The 19,126-nt window shown below is 38.2% G+C and overlaps 2 protein-coding genes across 2 annotated transcripts; both read left to right on the forward strand.

Moving 5' to 3' along the window:
* Window positions 1–5,642: 5,642 nt before the first annotated feature.
* On the forward strand, window positions 5,643–11,928 carry LOC131332207 (APO protein 2, chloroplastic). Its single transcript, XM_058366287.1, has 6 exons — window positions 5,643–5,664; window positions 5,747–5,883; window positions 7,040–7,392; window positions 7,800–8,604; window positions 8,921–9,070; window positions 11,693–11,928. Exons 2-6 carry the CDS (start codon window positions 5,749–5,751, stop codon window positions 11,780–11,782), a joined length of 1,533 nt encoding a protein of 510 aa, XP_058222270.1. The 5' UTR covers window positions 5,643–5,664; window positions 5,747–5,748; the 3' UTR covers window positions 11,783–11,928.
* Window positions 11,827–15,149, forward strand: LOC131332209 (uncharacterized). Its single transcript, XM_058366288.1, has 3 exons — window positions 11,827–11,952; window positions 14,086–14,364; window positions 14,620–15,149. Exons 1-3 carry the CDS (start codon window positions 11,881–11,883, stop codon window positions 14,659–14,661), a joined length of 393 nt encoding a protein of 130 aa, XP_058222271.1. The 5' UTR covers window positions 11,827–11,880; the 3' UTR covers window positions 14,662–15,149.
* Window positions 15,150–19,126: the final 3,977 nt, after the last annotated feature.

Consider the following 19,126-nt stretch of genomic DNA (forward strand, 5'->3'; position numbering starts at 1 on the left):
AATTGTGAGAATCCTATCAAATCATTAGTTTATTTATTGCGATAACAAATTAAGCACTATGAATTACGATTATAAAATTAAAAAGGCAGGGGGGTAATGAAAGAATGCAATTTGTTTCAGCCTTAAAGAATAGGGCTTGCACCATGTTTTGACAATATAATTATCTTAAAAGTATCAGGGAAGAAGATATTTGATCCTTGAGATAATTTCCTTCAGTTGTGGAATGAATTTTTTGTTGTGTCATGTATTCAGGCAGTATTTGTGGATCCTCTGTTTTTCTTTCTTCTAGTCTTCAATCAGTCTTCTTAGGTATAGCCCGAAAATTGGCATGGCAATTATAGCTACAACAATTGATGCTTTTTGCCTTCTTCACATGGCACTGCAATTCAGAATAGCTTACATTGCCCCATCTTCTCGGTTCGAGGATAAACACAATACATACCTGAAATCATAACAAAATTTGATTCAAATGATCTTAATATTTACCACCCAAAAACAAAAAATTAAATAATAAACATAAAAAAAATATCAATTTCATTTGAAGAAGAGGTCGATAAAACAAACAGATTAATGGATTTGATTATTAATCAAATTCATCGTATTATTTCTGTTAGGATTTCATTGCTTCTCTATGCAACACAAAGAGACCCAAATGATAAAAGGTGAAACCAAGCGGCAGCATCAGACAAAGAAAGAGACAAGTTCTCGCATGATGTTGAGGGGAACTGAAAATGCTAAGGCCACTGACGGTCAGAGCACTGACCGGGAACCTACGGGCACGTGGGGCTCACTTCGGGTCTCACATAGATTATCTGAAATCTAAATGAAAAAAATGAAAGATTGGATCGAATATCTACACATATCGGATTGAGCTAATTTTTCACGAGACCCACTCAATTTTTTTGTAAAATTATTGGACAACTTAGATCATTCGCGCGGGATCCGGAGTAGGCCCCACATGCTTGTCGGTTCTCAATTGGTGCTGGTCGGTCGGTGGCCGTAGCAGCGTTGGAACTGAATATTGTCTATGGTTTGTCAGTGAAGCCGATACAAAATCCGGGACTAGAAGGGAGAGGAGAGCTAAAGAGGTTTTTTTTTTTGAAAAAATACTTTCAATTTTCCTCCCATCATGCGAGGAATGTTGATAAACTACATCATCCAACTAAAAAAAAAAGAAGAAAAACCGTAAATTAGGGGAACAAATTAATTTTCTAGGGGTTTCTATTTGCAATCCACATTTTGCTTAATTGGCCCATCCGTTGTCTAGAAAATTGACAGACTATCTACATACTGTATAAAAGAAGAAAATCCCTAATGCTTTGTTTGGAACTTAGGAAAAATGAAAGAAAGGAAATGAAAAGAAAATGGAATGAAAATGAGAGAAAAATAGGAGAGAAAATTTACTACTATTCAATAAATTTTTTTTTCAAGCAAACCAAATCATTCCAATATTATATCAAATCCAGCCAAAACTTACACATTACAATAAGGGACACTGCCAATCCCAAAATACAAAACTAACAAAAGAAAAAAAAAAAAAAAAGAACTTGTTATTTTCCTCAGGCCCCATCCATTCCCGCACAGGCTCCTCCCCACCACCATTTCCTCTCTCTCTCACCTGACTCAGTGACTCCGGACCTCCGTCGAGCGACTGTGATACTCTACAGTCTACAGTGGTAAGTCTCTCTCTCTCTCTCTCTCCCTCTCTCACATCTGTGCCTTTTATTTGATGAGATCCTTCTTGTGAATGCTTTTAGTCGAGTGCTACTTTCTGTGATGGATTCAGTTCTTAGTGAACTTGTAGACTTGGGATATAATTTGTGACTCTGATTGTGTGTTTTGTGATTTGTGACTGAAAATTAATGGCCCAAAACTACCAGCCCAACCCGCCGACCTGATCAAAAAATCCAATGGGAAAATGACAGCCCAGGACGTGTTTTGATAATTAATACCCTCCAAAGACATGCTAAGAACAATTGTTAATGCTAAAAATGTCCTTGGCGGGTATTAATTATCAAAACATGTCCTTGGCCGTCATTTTCCCAAATCTAATTAGCATCGGTGGGAGCCCGACGAGAGTTTCAGTCGGGCTTGGGTCCGCTTGAAGTTTGACTATACTCCCACAGTACTGCGAAATATGAGAAATGCAAGAATTAAAACAGTTCCAACTTCCAAAAGTAGTGACATCTAAGGAAGTTAGTGTTTTCCTTCTTGTGTTCGATAAGTTGGGAACAGGAACAAGTAAGCATAGGCTTAGGTCAAACTGCACATTGCTTAATAATATCTCCTCAAAAGATTGCTAACGTTAAAAATCATAATCCTTAAAATAGTCTTGCAGCAGCCGCTGTGTCTCCAAACAAATTTCATGATGAGATAAGTGAGAAACCAAGAAGGCTTTCAAGATGATGTTACCATTTTTCCTTTGGTTAGAGCCAGTTCCATGACTTATAGTCCCATACAATTGTTTTCCTTTTCCTATACTAGGGTACACTCAATTTATGGCATTGACCTAAGAGTGAGAGACTATCAACAATCACACGCAATAAATTTGTAACGCCACATATTTAAGTACGAGAGTTAAAATTACAGTATTTCCACTAAATGGACTGGTTTACTAGATAGATTGGACTTCCAGGATAAACCACTCAGAAATTGGCACTCTTTGGTGTACCCAAGTGATGTTCCAGAAGTAGTTAGAGAAGTCTCTCAGAGTAAGAAAACAATTGTTAATACTCCTTGACCAAGTTTGCCGAGGAAAGCACACAAGAAGGTACAAACACATAAATGCATGTACTGTCATATTCGGTTATTTTTTCTTAGTGTTCCCGAATAACCATACTAATTTTACTTAAAGCTCCTCTTGAAAGCATTAAAGCGCATTTGGTGTCTTATTTTGTGTATATGTAGGTCGTTAGCTAGAAAAAACAAACATGAAAGGATAGGTAATGAAGAGGTTGAACAACATATTTTAATGGGAGGGTGCAAAAGAAACCCAATCATCTCCTGAGGAAAGACTGTAATATGTTGGTTTAAGAATCCTCTGATGGAAAGAAAAACTTCGAATGATAGAATGAGAGACTTTCATTGCTTTCAGGTGGGCCAATTAAATGCACTTAGAAACTTGATTTAAATGAACTAATCAAAGAGTGCTATGTTGCTCATGGATTTTGTAGATAAATATTTACTAATTCCCTATGACAAATCAAGCAGCACTTAATTGTTGTTTTTAGCTTGTGGATAGAAAAAGAGCAAAGGTGCACAAATATAGTGTAAAAAGTCAGTACCTTCAAAGAATCAAGTGAATTATGACTAGTGAATTGGTCGGATTTTAGAAAACCCAGTTTGGGTGTTTAAGTCTTCCCTTTTTCATGCGGGAAGATTGAAGCAACAAACTGCAGTTGAGGATAAACACAATCCATACCTGAAATCAAAACAAAATTTCCTTCAAATGACCTTAATATGCACCACCAAAAAACAGAAAGCAAACAACAAAGATAAAATAATCAATTGAATATTAATCAAATTCACCATATCATTTCGGCAAGGATTTCACTGCTTCTTTGCGCAACGCAAAGAAACCTAAATGAAGGTGAAACCAAGCAACATGAGAAAGAGGCGACTTACTGTTCAGAGGAATTGAAAATTGTCTATGGATTTGTCAGTGAAGCCGATGCATAATCAAATTACAAAAGCAAGCCGCGACTGGAGAGAGAGAGAGAGAGAGAGAGAGAGAGAGAGAGAGAGAGAGAGAGAGAGAGGAGGGTTTTTTTTTGGAAAAATACTTCCAATGTTACTCGCATCTTCAACATGCGTGGTCATGTCGAAGAACTACATCTCAAACTAAGAAACTCACTTCTTAGAACTAAGATCGTGCAGTTGCAGTGAGAGGATGTAGTTTTTTGACATGACCTCGCATGTCAAAGATGCGAGGAACATTGGAAGAATTTTTCCAAAAAAAATGCTCTTTAGCGCGCGTGCGCTCTCTCTGTCTCCCCTCACTCTAGTCCCAACTTTTGTAATCCGATTATGTATCGGCTTCACTGATCACTGACAAATCCATAGTCAATTTTCAGTTCCCGTCAACATCCTACGTAGGTTGTCTCTTTCTCTGTATGGTTAACCTTTTGAGCCACGTGGTTAGGTGAATGGTCAGTAGGTCAACTGGGGCGGGTCGTTACAGTTGGTATCAGAGTACAACCTTAACCTTGGTCTCAATGGTGGGGGCGACCTCTATTGTGCTGTACGGAAATAAGTGCCACACCATGGCCACCAGGGGAAAGTTGCTTGGCCAAAGCAATGAGGATATTGCATCATAAGATGGGGAGATTGTGAGAACCCAATTTGGGAATCAAGTCCCACATCGAGAGTTGTAGAAAACATGAAATGGTTTATAAGGAACGCTCACCAGCTACTGCATAACTTTAGGTTACCCTTTTGAGTCACGTGGTTAGGCGAATGGTTAGCAGGTCAGCTAGGGCGGGTTGTTACAGTTGTTTGGTTTTACCTTTATCATTTGGGTTTCTTTGTGCTGCGCAGAGAAGCAGTGAAATCCTAGCCGAACTAATACAGTGAATTGGATTAATAATCAAGTCCATTAATATGTTTGTTTTAATGGACTCTTCTTCCAATGAAATTGATTGTTTTATTTTTGTTTTTTGGTGGTACATATTAAGATCATTTGAAGCAAATTTTGTTTTGATTTCAAGTGTGGATTGTGTTTATCCTCAAACCCGAGAAGATGGGTGTAACAACCTGCGCCAGCTGACTTACTAACCCTTAGCCTAAACCTCGTGGCTCAAAAGGTTAACCTCAGGTCATATAATAGCTAGTCGGAATCACTTATATACCATATTCACTTCCCACATCTTACCGATGTGGGACGTAGCCAAGGTGGGCTCTCACAATGTCCCCACCTTATGATGCAACGTCCTCGTTGCATTGGCCCAGCAACCTTTTCCTAGTGGTTATAGTGTGGCACTTAGTTTTGTACAGCACATCAATGTGTTCGTACTAGATTCTAGAGGTGGCTCCTACCATGTAGACCAGGGTTATGCTTGTGCTTTGATACCAACTGTGATGACCCGCGTCAGCTGACCTACTAACGCTTAGCCTCATCCACGTGGCTAAAAGGTTAACCTCAGTTATAAAGTAACTAGCTGGAATCATTTATATACCATGTTCACTTCCCACATCTTATTGACGTGGGACTTAGCCAAGGTGGGCTCTCACATTGGGGCAATGTAAGTTGTTCTGAATTGCAGTGCCATTTGAAGAAGGTAGTAGAAAGCATCAATTACTGTTCGGAATGTTGTAGCTATGATTGCCAATTTTTGGTCTATACCTAGAAGATAGAAAAACAGAGGATCCACAAATACTGCCAAAATGCATGACGCAACAAAAAGTTGATTCCATACCCGAAGGAATTTATCTTGAGGATCAAATATCTTCTTCTCTGATACTTTAAGATCATTCTATTGTAAAAACCTGGTGCAAGCCCTATTCTTTAAGGCTGAAATGGATTGCATTCTTTCATTGCCCTGCCTTTTTAATTTGTTATCGCAATAAATAAACAATTGATTTGATAGAATTCTCACAATGCTCTTTTTGTATATACTCGACTTGCGTACGAACTTCTGGTGTGTATAAGTTTCAAAACTTTGCACGGTGAGACTGCACAGTTTTTTAGTAACTGAAATGAGATTTTCTGAATGATCTAAATTGTAACTTTTTTTTTTTTTGATTTCAGGTATGGATTGTGTTTATCCTCAACCACGGTTTGTTGCTTCAGTCTTCCCGCATGGAAAAGGGAAGGCTTTAACACCCAAACTGGGTTGTCTGAAATCCGACCAATTCCCTAGTTGTAGCTCACTTGATTCTTTGAAGGTACTGGCTTTTTACATCATATGTGTGCACCTTTGCTCTTTTTCTATCCACAAGCTACAAACAACCATTAAGTGCTGTTTGATTTGTCATAGGGAATTAGTAAACATTTATCTACAGAATCCTCTTCAATGTGCAACATAACACTCTTTGATTAGTTCATTTGAAATCAAGTCACTAAGTGCATTTATCTGGCCCACCCGAAAGCAATGAAAGTCTCTCATTCCGTCATTTGAATTCTTTCTTTCCATCAGAGGATTCTTAAATCTGCATATTACAGTCTTTTTTTGGGAGAGGGTCGGGTTTCTTTTGCGCCCTTCTATTAAAATTTGTTGTTCAACCTCTCCATTACCTATCCTTCTGAGTTCGTTTTTTCTCTGTGACAGGATGTGAGGTAGCTAATAACCTATATATACACAAAATAAGACACAAAATGCGCTTTAATGCTTAAAAGAGGAGCTCTAAGTAAAGTTAGTGTGGTTTTTCGGGAACACTAAGAAAAATAACTGGATATGACAGTACATGCATTTATGTGTTTGGACCTTGTGTGCTTTTCTCTGCGAACTCGGTCTAGGAGTATTAACTATTATTTACTTACTCTGAGAGACTTCTCTAGCTACTTCTGTAACATCAATTGGGTACACCAAAGAGTGCCAATTTCTTAGTCCAAGCTATCTAGTAAACCAGTCGCTCCAGTGGAAATAATGGAATTTAATCACTCTCGTACTTAAACAAGTGGTGTTACAAATTTATTGCTTGTGATTGTAGATAGTCTCTCGCTCTTAGATCAATGTCATAAATTGAGTGTACCCTAGTATAGGATGAGGAAAACAATTGTTCGGACTATAAGTCATAGGACTGGCTCTAACCAAAGGAAAAATGTTAAAATCATCTCGAAAGCCTTCCTGGTTTCTCACGTACGTATCATGAAATTTGTTCCGAGATACATCTTGGCTGCTGTAAGACTATTTTAAGTATTATCCTTTTACCGTTAGCAATCTTTGAGGACATATTATTAAGCAATGTGCAGTTTGACGTAAGCCTATGCTTACTTGATACTGTTCCTAACTTGTCAAACACAAGAAGGAAAACACCCACTTCCTTAGATGTCACTACTTTTGGAACTGTTTTAATTTCTTGCATTTCTTATATTTCGCAGTACTGTGGGAGTATACTCAAACTTAAAGTGGAGTTCAGGATTCCATCACTGAATACGGCTCCAGACCATCCTTTGGTTGTCAGATGCAACCATCCCCAAAATGCTGATTTGCCCAAGTACCTCTCAAAGAAGGAGAAGAAGCCTTTTCCGACACCCATACTGGAGCTAAGGCGAGCTGCCAGGGAGAGATTCAAGAATAGTAGAGGCAAACCTAAAAGACCAGTCCCTCCCCCTAAGAATGGATTGCTTGTCAAAAGTCTTATTCCACTTGCATACAATGTGTTGAATGCAAGAACATTGTTGATCAACAATCTCAAAAAGCTCTTAAAAGCAGTACCTATACATGCTTGCAAGTAATTTCTTTCTCCATTTCTCTGTACCTGTAGAATGCCTTATGTATGAGCTTGGAATTTCTCTGACAAAATAATTTCATAATTTCTTTCTTTCCGTGTTAGTTGAACGTGGACTGGCAAAAAAGGGCCTATATTGTTTTTTTTGGTAAAGAATATTTTGTTAAAAGAGCATCTTATTCATTTTAGAGCCATTAAAAACTAAATAGAGTAAGTGTCATGTGCAAAGTATCTGACACATATTACACCCTTCCGGAAGTAGCGACATGGGGGTGGTTATATTTTGAAGAGTCTAAATACAAAGGTTCTGTGCGTTCCATGTGTTGAACATTGGCATCTCTGTTCCTTAAGGAACATTGGTTCTCATAAGTAACTGCTTACGTGACAATGCCCAACCTACCCCTTTGCAGGGGTTGTAACGAAATCCATGTTGGACCTGTTGGGCACCCATTCAAGTCATGTAGAGGTCCAGGAGCTCCAGCACGTAAGGGAGTTCACGATTGGACAAATGCATTTGTTGAAGACATATTGGTCCCACTGGAAGCCTACCACCTTTACGATCGACTCGGAAAGCGCATACCTCATGAAGAGAGATTTTCAATACCCCGGGTTCCAGCAGTAGTTGAGCTCTGCATCCAAGCTGGGGTAGATTTACCTGAATATCCCACAAAAAGGAGGAGGAAACCCGTAATCCACATTGCAAAGAGCGAATTTATTGATGCAGATGAAAGTGATCTACCGGATCTTGACCCAGAAGCTCCAAAGATACCGTTATTAACTGAACTACCCAATCAAGAGATAGTACCGCCATCAAATGATGAAGAGATTGCCTTTCTTGCTGAGGAAACCCTCCAAGCATGGGAAACAATGAAGAGAGGAGCGAAGAAGCTAATGGGCGTTTATCCGGTTAGGGTTTGTGGATATTGCAGTGAGGTTCATGTGGGGGCGTGCGGACACAAGGCACAGAACTGTGGAGCCTACAAGCACCAGCAACGGAATGGGCAGCACGGGTGGCAGAAGGCGGTGATTGACGATTTGATACCGCCAAGATATGTGTGGCACGTTCCTGATTTGAATGAGCCAGGTTTGCAAAGAGAGCTTAGGAACTTCTATGGTCAAGCCCCTGCGGTGGTGGAAATCTGTGTGCAGGGTGGTGCTGCTGTCCCTGAGCAATACAAGTCCACTATGAGACTGGATATAGGGATTCCTGCAACTGTAAAGGAAGCTGAAATGGTTGTCTGATGATTTTTATCTTCTTTCCTCTTTCTTTTGGTTTTGATTCAACTGTAGAGTGTGGAACGTGATTGTCACCTGAAAAGAGTGCTGACAAGAATATAGAAAACTCTTTTCTGCACTTCTTGATTTGTAGCTGTACTTAAACCTGCACTTTTCTCCAGAAGATCAGTAGTCTTTTCTCTTGGGACACCATTTTTGGCTTTCTTTTTCTTTTTTCTCTTCCCCCCTCCCCCCTCTATTGCGTTGTGCAACCATTTGAAGTTCTGCATCTGTTACGACTTTTTGTTTCTTTCAGCTAGTGCACTCTGTTAATGGGGACTCTCTGGGTTTGGCAAATGACTTTCTTTGTTTTGGATTTATTCCTGAGGGGGTTGGCATAAAAGCAGTTTCGGATGCCTTGCAATCATCCTTTGGCGATGGGACCAGACAATCTCGAGATTTCCAGGTTCGCAGCAGTATTTGCTTGTTATATGGTCTGTTATGGTGCATTCTTTGGTCTTTTGTTGTGCCAGTGACATTCAAATTCTTGCCAGTTTCTATTTTTTACAATATTGTAGTGTACTGATTTAAGTTATATTTACAGGTATAGTCAACACTCAAAAGCACCTTACTGGGCTTTGGGGGAAGAAATAATGCTTCCCTCTATGGCTTGTGCTTCAGCAATGCACATGATTTTGGCAAGTAAATTTGGGAGGTTCTTCTAAGATTGTATCTTTCAGTGACTCAGATCTTTCAACCATTTGAAGTAATCATGTGTTTGCCTACTTGAATTTTTATAACAATAAACTAGGGGAAATTGTGGAGGTGAAGAAAAGAAAGGATATAAACTGAGTAGGATGAGGGATATGTCCAACACCTGTTCAATATGAAGCCTCACACCCTATAGTTTTCTAACAGCAAGCTCATCATGGAGATGGCCCCTTTTTGCTGATTTTTATACTACCGCAGTCCCAAAATTTTGGTCCATTTGTCCTTTTGGGGGTGTTTGTCCATTTTGACTAGTCAAGAAGAACAAATTGAAATGTTTTGACTTTTCCCTACCTCCTCTTATTCGAATTTCAAAAGTGGAGGGAAAAACGCATTGGATTTCAGCTAAAGGGTAATTTTGGAAATCCTTATGTTTGGAGAAGTAATTATGGTATCCCCTTAAGATGTTCGATTCAAAGAAAAGGAACCAAAATTTTGGGGCGGAGGGAGTGTATATATTTAAGTTTGTTGTTGGGGGTAGAATTCAATCTTGATGCAGCTAACTCAGTCGTATATAGTGCAACTTGAAGAAGAGAAAGCTTAGTGGGGTTCTTAGCTAAGAAAGAGAGCACTTGTTTGTCGAGGCAGATATCAGTCTAATCGTTGTCTCCACGGTTGTGAGCTAAGGAGCGCAAACACACTCCGGACAAGCATCGGCCACAACTCAATGCGCGTCCTATTTTTTAGCAAGTTTTTTAAGTTGGATACAAGAGGACACATTAGCAACACATTAGAAGGTGCGATTGGAAAAAGTTCGGTCAGGTTCAAAAATTGCTATGAATGCTTAGTTCATGAATACTTATATAATGACTTCTGTTTCTATACATAAATAATGTTGATATTGTTTGTAGTCTATCCTAGTTTCATGTAGTTTTTATTTCATAAAAATGTAGAATGATATGGGCAAAATGTATATTCAACGTGTTCCCAAAGTGTCTGTTCATGTCCTAGTTATCTAGAAAATGTATTTGCGTAACCGCTTTTCTTGTGTTAAGTGTCTGTACCCGTATCCGTGCTTCTTAGACCATGAGAAGTAGAATAACTAAGAATTGAAATGGTAAAAGAAGATTACGAACTAAAATTGATAGAACACAAGCGGGACGCCGGAGTAAAGGTCAAAATTCGGTTCTGGAAGCTGACGCAATATCCAAAAGATAGGAGTCATAGGATTAGGCAGTTGGACCAATTTTATTATAGTGTTGGAAAGCAAGTTTCGTATTGCAGTACATCATGCAATACATATATACCTCAGAAGAAGTAAACAATAAAAACCTCTTAGTAACTAATGCCTTATTATTGTAATATAAAGTTATAAACCTCTGGATATGTGAAACTAAGGTCAATAAAAGTTCGAACCAAGGTGATAGCATCCAAATGTGGACGTTGGACTTTTATCTGCTGATTCTAGAAGATTGGACTTTAGGCCCCTTACACTTTTGTTCTCTAACATTAACATGAGAAATGCTCTCATACTGAACTTTTTCCGCGTATATTGATTGATTTTGTGAACCAACTTACTAGTTGATCTATTACAATTTTTAGGCAGCTCATGCTCACTTTGTTGATATTTCCTAAGCTCTCAGTAACTAACATGGAGAGATTGTGCACTGATTAATGACAAAGTGAGCTGCCCAAAATGGGTGAATACGTGATTTAGATTCCATCATTAGTGAGCTGCTCAATCAAAACTAGTTTGAAACCATAAATACTTCCACTAGGCTCGGTGCACCTTTCAATATATTACGCACTCTAATCGAGTTTTGGCTCTTTTGGTTTTCAACAGTTTAACTAAGCAATGACTTGATTTCTGTTGCTAAGTTGGCATTCACGAGCGTGTATAGTTCATTTGTTCTGCAAAAGTTCTATGGAGCTTTGACTTACAAAAGAAATTGGGAAAGGGGGAAGAGAAGGGGGTTATCACGTCTCTATCTTTTTGTTCATGGGTGTATACAGTATACAAATTTTATATTAGCCTTAAGCTGGGCCGAGGCAAGAGATATTAACAAGAATGATGAACTTATATCTTTTGAATTTAGCATAGCTTTGTGCACAGTGCACATTTCGGGAGAGTATGTTTTGCCAATTTCCATTTCAGTAACTAAACTAACAAGTTGGATTCTTCCACTACATCCTTTGATCTGCTTGAATTGGATTTTCAACCTTTAAATTTCCAAAATGTTAATTTTAGCATAATATTCTGCCAGGCCTATGAATGTCTTTTATTTCCCTGTTTTGTCCTCCATGTCAATATTACAAAGTTTGTCCTTTATAGTGCCATCCAAGTACAAAGCTTTAATTAGTTTATCATATTCTCTTTGAGGCCATAATTGACCAACTGTATGATGTGATGTATGAGTTTAACTTCTCTCTCCCGCCTGACTATGCCCTGGTTATAAGAGCACTGGGATAGCTTGAAGGGACTGCAAAAGCTTGGATCCTGATTTCAAAGTTGTTGAGAGTGCATATCCTTTTGTCATTGGGAGACATTTGGCAGACCCAACTCCCAATATGAGCAGAATATTGATGGAACTTTTTATCTGTAGTGATGGCTCTATGAGGTGGAATCGGTTAGAAAGGCTGGTAGTTTATTTTCACCTTTTCTTCTCTATGTTATCTATCTAGTTTTATGCTCTCTAATCTCCATATGTACATCTGCTTGAGGCCTTTAACATATTTTGGTCAGTTGTTGTTTTCCAACTGAGATTTATTTATTTATTTATTTATTTATTTATTTATTTATTTATTTATTTTGAATACTTAGCATTTCCTATGCCTGAATCACTTGTATGTAATTTTTACTTTATTTGTTAGCTGGCCTTCACCAGACTTATACAAGTTAAAAAGTTTTGCATGGAGCCTTAGCCATGAACTTACTACAACAGGTTACTTGCACCTCAATTTTCAACCGAACTTCTTTTGAGGGTATTTTGATATTTTAAGCACAGTTTTTGCTTGGCTGCTAATACGAGTGTATTTTTCTCATTTTCTTACTCTAAGGTCAAAATACCAAATTTCATGAGTTGTAAGGGTAAAGTGGCCAATTTACGTGTTCAAGTCAATCAAAAGTGGAGTTTTTTTTTTATGGTAAGTTAGGTTAGGTCCATACCCTAATAACTCAATGAGGGGCCCCATATCCTTGATTCTGAAACCTCACAGAGATCAGTAAGAAAATGGTGCATCCCTTGTTAAAGTGACTGACTTGATCTAAACTTCAAGCCTTAATTCATCCAATTATGTTCTCGGACCTCGTCAAAAAATGGATCACATTTTTCTTGAAGAAAAATAGACGGTTAGAAAGTTCAAAAGTTTTGTTACGGTTTCCGCTCTTCAGTTCTACTTCCATTCTTTCGTAGGCTGGCTACCTGTGTAGAGAAGTAGAAGTAGCCGTTTGTTAGGCTAGTTTGGTCAGCAAGATGGTCGCCGGTCTCATGGCAACATTCAATATCTGATGGGAAATGAATCTCTTTGTTCTCTCTTGGGAATTTTCTTCCCTGACCATGGCATAGCATTCCATCATGGCAGCCATCATCTGCCTTTTCGTAGGAATTCTGAAAGGTTTGTAGATTCGGATGGAGTTCTTAGGAAGTCTGAAAGGGTTCGTAGATTCGGATGGAGTCCGTTAGAAATGAAATGGCAGTCTGGTGAAGTTCAGGATGGGATGTAGATGTTGGTGGCCCTATGAAGCTTAGGCTTCTCCGGGTCCGAAATGTCTTCTAGTAAGGATAGGATTGGGATAAACCATCTATCAAGTCAGCCTGCTATTGTACCCCTTTTTCTATCTATACTCTCGTTCGAGTCAGTCATCAGTTTCAGTTCAAAGTTCCCAGGGATGATTGTAAGTAATGGGACTGTAAGCAACCCCTATCTCCCATGCAAGCAAGCAAGCCATAGCTAGAACCCCTGGATAGAGTATGGGAAGAAGAAGCTTTCAAAGAAGCCCTTGGAATTCACTGAAAAGGAGGGGGCTCTTTTCGACTATATCACAAATCGGCTCCATCTCCGGCAACTCATTCAATAGTCCAATCTCTGATGCACATGGATTTGGTGAACTCATTAACTTCTGGGTGTATGTTGTCTGCCCGAAAGTTGCTTTTGATTGTTCATATCCTCTATGTTGGACACATTAACTGCTGGTTCTAGATTTCACTTTGCCTGAAAAATAGACAATTAGAAAGTAAACTTTTATTATCATTTCTCTTTGTGATACACATGGATTTGGCAAACTCATAAACTTTTGGGTGTACGTTGTCTGCCCGAAAGTTGCTTCTGATTGTTCATATCCTCTATGTTGAACACATTAACTGCTGGTTGTTGATTTCACTTTGCCTCAAAGGTAAGGGGTGCCTATTGGAATATTCGTTCTCAGAGCAATCACTGAGAAGCTCGTGATATTTTGTGGTGCAGCAGAGTTGAAGCACATTGACTATTCAAAACAATTCGGTCATGATGTTCCATATTAAGGATGAGCAACGGATGACGACTAAACATATGTGTATTGCCTACATAATGTATTTGTGGCACCAGCATGTAATTGGCCTGCTTGATATGCTTTCGGGCAGATTATTTGGAGTCTTAATAGATGATTTTGCTGATTTTCTTGGATATCTATTTCTGTATACAAGTTTGCTTGATGTCACTTTAAGTTTTAGGGTTGAGCAAAATATTCACAACGGGCATGAATAATGTGCAAACAGCACTTCCGTTTCGTTTCAGATAGCAGCAATATCTGAACAAGCTTCAGAGTCAGCTAGTGAAGCCACGAAACCTGAAGATAAATCGTCGAATCCATTGGGATGGAAATCCTTTGACATGTGTGCAGTTGTTTCGGCCACCAAAGGTCTTTTTCAATTCATACTCTCAGATAAGGGTTTGAGGGTTCGCATTTTCCTTGCCCGGGATATAACAAAAGCAGCCGATATTTTTCTTGAAGATGAGGTGGTTGAATGGATTTTCAACGACAAAGCTCAGTCAAGAAACACATCAGAACCCGAGGTTTGTCTCTCTCTCTCTCTCTCTCTCTCTCTCTCTGTTCCAGCAGGCACTACTAAAAAAAAACAGTAACCCTTAGTTGTTTGAACCCAGAACCTCCAACCTGGGACAAGATCCCGGTACTATTAGGGTAGAGTTGTTTTTGCCTCAATTCAGTATATTCTAGTAGGTGTATCTTGTGGTGGAGCTCTTATCAACTAAAAAGAACTCACTCTTGAAGATTATGTTGAATCACTATAGAAGTTTGCTTTGGTGCAGTTAAAATACAAAAGGTACTTCAGATGCAACAAAAGTTGGTAGGTTTCGAAGTTAATAGTCCGCCTGAGTTCACTTGACTGAATTGCAATATGCATATTGTTTGTTGGGGTAGTCACAGTTAAAAAAGTTCACGTTTGCTGAGAGTCTAGGCAGAAAGTCCCAACTAATGGTGTGGTGTAGTCAAATATTGTGAAAATTTTCTCAATTACGCTGTGTTTGAGGTTCTGTTAAACAACTGTGTCGTCAGGAGGGATTCTTTATATGCCATTAAGTGATCTTCTTTGATGGCTGTTACATGATCGTGCTTTGTTGCTCCATTTGACTATTTGGCGAGCCCGATCTATGATGCATCAGTAACTACATAATCTTCTCAAAATTGTGATTTCTTGCCTTGTCTGAGATCCATTTCATGACTTCTGAGACATACTACGCATTTTGGGTGGATATCTTCGTCATGTTTTTTGGTATTTTGTCTAAAATTCTTCGCGTTCATATTGCGTGCCCTGAAATTAGGCAACGATCCCAAAGAATGAAGCAGATGGACGATATTTTTTTTTCTGTGAGTTGTTACATTAGTAGAATCATGATAACCACTGGACTTATGTTTTTTTCCCCCTCCCAGGGACACTCAGGCTCTGTTTGTTTGCCTCTAAAATATTCTTGCCAAAAATATTTTACATGATTTTCGATGTTTGGTTGTTGTAAAGCCCCGGAAATGATTTTTTTTGGAAAATCTTTTTACCTCTTTGGCTGTAAAATGATTTACAGTCCAACGGCCCGTAAATTGTTTTCCAATGCATACCCATCCGGTTGCCCATTCCGCGATCACCTCGTTTGTATTAGTTGGAAGGATTTCGTCTCATAACTCATCCCAAGCGGTGCCACTGCCACGTGAACACGTGCAAAAGAGAGTGCGCTCTCTCTCTCTCTCTCTCTCAATTAAAAGCAAACCAACCAAGGCTGGGCTAAATTTCTTTCATCTCTCTCCTAGCTTTCTCCTGTTTCCGAGTTTTAAACTAAAATAGGCCAAGTGGTTCGATGAGTGATTGCTTTGGAAAAACTAAAATTGGACCAACCAAACACAGGAGCAGAATTTTAGAAAATACATTTTCATGTAAAATCTTTTACATTCAAACAAACGGAACCTCAATGCTTATGAGGGTGGTTAATGGGTTTAAATCTTTGTGGCACACAATGAATTTGGCACCGGAGATGTGGACAGCTATGCTTATCCGCATGGCGTTGAAACCCCCCAAAAAACATGCAATGGAACTACGTACCGAGCAGGGGCAAAAAGATGATAAGTAGATACATAACTTCGAGTGTGATCAGACAACCAAAAATTGGGTTCATAAATTTGCATTTGACATCATTTCAGGCTAGTGATCTATTCTACGCACGAAGTTCTAGAGGCCTTGTGGATTTGTAAATCTCATTTCCATTGGCATGTACTGAAAAAACTGTGCAGTCTCACCGGGCAAAGTTTTGAAACTTTATACACACCAGAATTTGGGACGCAAGTCGAGTATATACAAAAATAGCATTGTGAGAATCCTATCAAATCCATTGTTCATTTATTGCGATAACGAATTACGCCCTATGAATTACGAGAATGCAATCTGTTTCAGCCTTAATGCCCACGAGAGAGGTCTCAGGTTCGAGTTGATGGAGCAACATCGGTCTGTCAATCTAGCAAAAAAGTCTTAGCTAAGAATAATGAAAAGGTCTAGATGAAATCTATCTATCTATTTATCTATACTTATTTATTTATTTATACTATATACTAAGCAAATGTATTGAAGTCTCATAAGCCTCCAAATCCAAATCCTGAATTCCTAGAATTTTTAGGTTTTTTTTTTTAAAATAAACGAGAGAGAGAGAGAGAGAGGGGAGGAGGAGGAGGAGGGGGAGGGGGAGGAGGAGTGGGAGAGTAGAAAAAAACCAGGGGGGGGGGGGGGGGGGGGGGGGGGGGGGAAGGAAATAGTAAGGGGGGAGAGAATATAAAGGAGGGGTGGGGGAGAGATTTTAGGGGAAGAGTTGAGGGGGTTTTTTTTTTTAGATGGAAAGGAGTTGAGTTTAAGTAGTGATAAATTATGTCAAAAAAAAAGTAGTGATAAATTAAATCTACTTTTTTGGTTTTCTAAAACCTATATTGATGTTTTTTAAAATTATATATTCTATTAATTAGATTTGTGTTTGTTTGACACACGATACAACACAAAATTCACAATAAAATTTTGTTCTATCAACTAGTGGTATGCCCGTTTGATATACAAGAGCGAAAAAATAACAATGTGAATTTTTTGGTCCCGTGCAAATGTGCACACCACTATATGTTATCCTGTGGATATAATAGGAAAAATGCTACCGAATGTGCATTGAATATGGGACCGTGAAAATAATTAAACTATATTTTTCATCATATAGTATTGTGTCCATCCGATACGCATGGCCGAAAAAATATTAATGTGACTTTTTTTTTGTCCCTTGCATTGAACGGATACAATGGGGAACTTGAAACATGGTAATTGAACCACACAAATAAAGTCTTTACTGAATGTTTGGAATTTACATGATCAAAAAACAGAAGAAGGTTAAACATGCCAAAATTCTGAGCATGGAAACTTTTTCAAGTCATCTCGGAACCTCAATGGGGAACTTGAAACCTTAACAGGGAACTTATAAAAAAAATAATAATAGGGAACTTATAAAAAAAATAATAATAATTGAGGTTGACACCTCATGCACTAGATATTTTTTCTAACTTCGAAAGCCACTAAAAGTTTCCACAGAATACAAAACGTAAGGTTTCAACTCATTTGATGGTGTCACCACATCAGATAATTTTCCAATGTAATACAAAAGAAAGGCTACAATTAACCTAATATAATCACACTAGATAATATTCCAATCTTTGAAAAAACCCACTAAAATTAAACCATAATGCTAGGTAGCCTGAAAAATGAACCCGAAAATGTCCTGAAATGATAAATGAGTTGTTTGGTTCACATATCTGATGAGATTTGATGTGATCTGAACCACTCATTCATCGTTTCGGGACATTTTTGGGTTAACTTTTCGGGCTACCTAACATTACTTGGTTCCTCTTTGCCCATCTGCTCTTCCATCGTCTCCATTCATAGTATAGTCGATCAAAGTTCTCACCAGTTTTCTCTCTCCTCTTTTTTTATTTTTTATGCAAATTTAGCATGAAACACTAAAGCATTGAAACATATTTTGTATTTATTCCTTCGATTTTACTTTGAGCATTCTAGGGTTGTTGGTATTAAATGTATATAATCTGAGTTAGGGTTGAGAAACTGTTATTTAAATAGAGTATATTTATGGGGTATTTGGTTTTCTACTTTTTTTTTATTTTTATTTTTACAATTTTCACTTGTGGGTGTTTGGATGGCCCTACCCACAATGCTTTCCATGAAAATGCATATTTTTTTATTTTTTTTATTTTTGATGTTAGAGAGCGAAAGGCAAAAGTAGGGCGAGAGCAGTTTTTTGACTTCTCATATTTGAATTTTTCCATTTTGGTTAACATAAAAACCTATAGAATGTATTATGCACATATCTCACAAACACTAACTAACGTCAAAATTCATTTTGCACATGTGTGCCAAACACTCTGCAGATTCAATAATACATTATGATTATAATTCAACAACTAAAAATGTGAAAAGCGAAATGTAAAATGAATAAGTTACGCATATATATTGCGACGTGAAAAGCACGAAAGTCTAATACCTAGGTTTCGGAAATTGCACGAAAGTCTAATACGTGGTACCTAGGTTTCGGAAATTGCATATAATTAGGATTTTGGTTGTTTGGGAAAAAACATACTATATTTTGGTAAAAGTAAGGCTTATTAACATTTTTGGTCCCCAAAGAATTACTTATGTTCCATTTTAGTCCCCAACCTACCAATTGAGCAAAATTAGTCCCCAATGTTTCAATTTTATGTTTAAAAGGTTCCCACCGTTAAGTCCGTAGCCTCTTCCCATCAAAATGATTGGGAAAACTACAAATATCATCCTTAAGATTTATAACTGCAAATCAGTTAAGCCCCTACCCTATTTCTATAAATTTTATTTAAATCTTTTCCGTATTTGTTTGTTTTGTGTCATTTTTTTGGATTATTAATTCGTTTCGACTAAAGGAATCCAAAAACTAAAAATTGTTATGGAAAGTAAGTTTTTTTTTGAATAAATTATGACAATAATCTAAAAAAATTTGCCTGTTCTGGCCACCACTTACCTCCACCGCTTGTAAGTCACTTACCGCCGCAATCACCCACTATCGTTGCCACTTCAACTCGTACCCACTATCGTTGCCACTTCAACTCGTACCTAGCCACACATTCAAGTTACCACCTCATAGAATCCATAACCGTCGAAGTTTGACTCCCCCATTATCGCTTACATTCCGGCCCTCTCTCCCTCATTCATTGCTCTATCTTTATGCATATATGGGTCATTTACCTTATTTTTTTCTGTGG

This window comes from Rhododendron vialii, chromosome 7a (assembly GCF_030253575.1).
Source record: "Rhododendron vialii isolate Sample 1 chromosome 7a, ASM3025357v1".
NCBI classification, from domain to species: domain Eukaryota; kingdom Viridiplantae; phylum Streptophyta; class Magnoliopsida; order Ericales; family Ericaceae; genus Rhododendron; species Rhododendron vialii.

Excerpts from the sequence above, each read along its gene's own strand:
- LOC131332207 (XM_058366287.1), top strand. The coding sequence starts at position 5,749 with ATGGATTGTGTTTATCCTCAACCACGGTTTGTTGCTTCAGTCTTCCCG. Across the intron at positions 7,393-7,799 it reads GTACCTATACATGCTTGCAA|GGGTTGTAACGAAATCCATG; the intron begins GTAATTTCTTTC and ends ACCCCTTTGCAG. Across the intron at positions 8,605-8,920 it reads ATATAGGGATTCCTGCAACT|CTAGTGCACTCTGTTAATGG; the intron begins GTAAAGGAAGCT and ends TGTTTCTTTCAG.
- LOC131332209 (XM_058366288.1), top strand. The coding sequence starts at position 11,881 with ATGAGCAGAATATTGATGGAACTTTTTATCTGTAGTGATGGCTCTATG. Across the intron at positions 11,953-14,085 it reads GGAATCGGTTAGAAAGGCTG|ATAGCAGCAATATCTGAACA; the intron begins GTAGTTTATTTT and ends GTTTCGTTTCAG. Across the intron at positions 14,365-14,619 it reads GAAACACATCAGAACCCGAG|TTAAAATACAAAAGGTACTT; the intron begins GTTTGTCTCTCT and ends GCTTTGGTGCAG.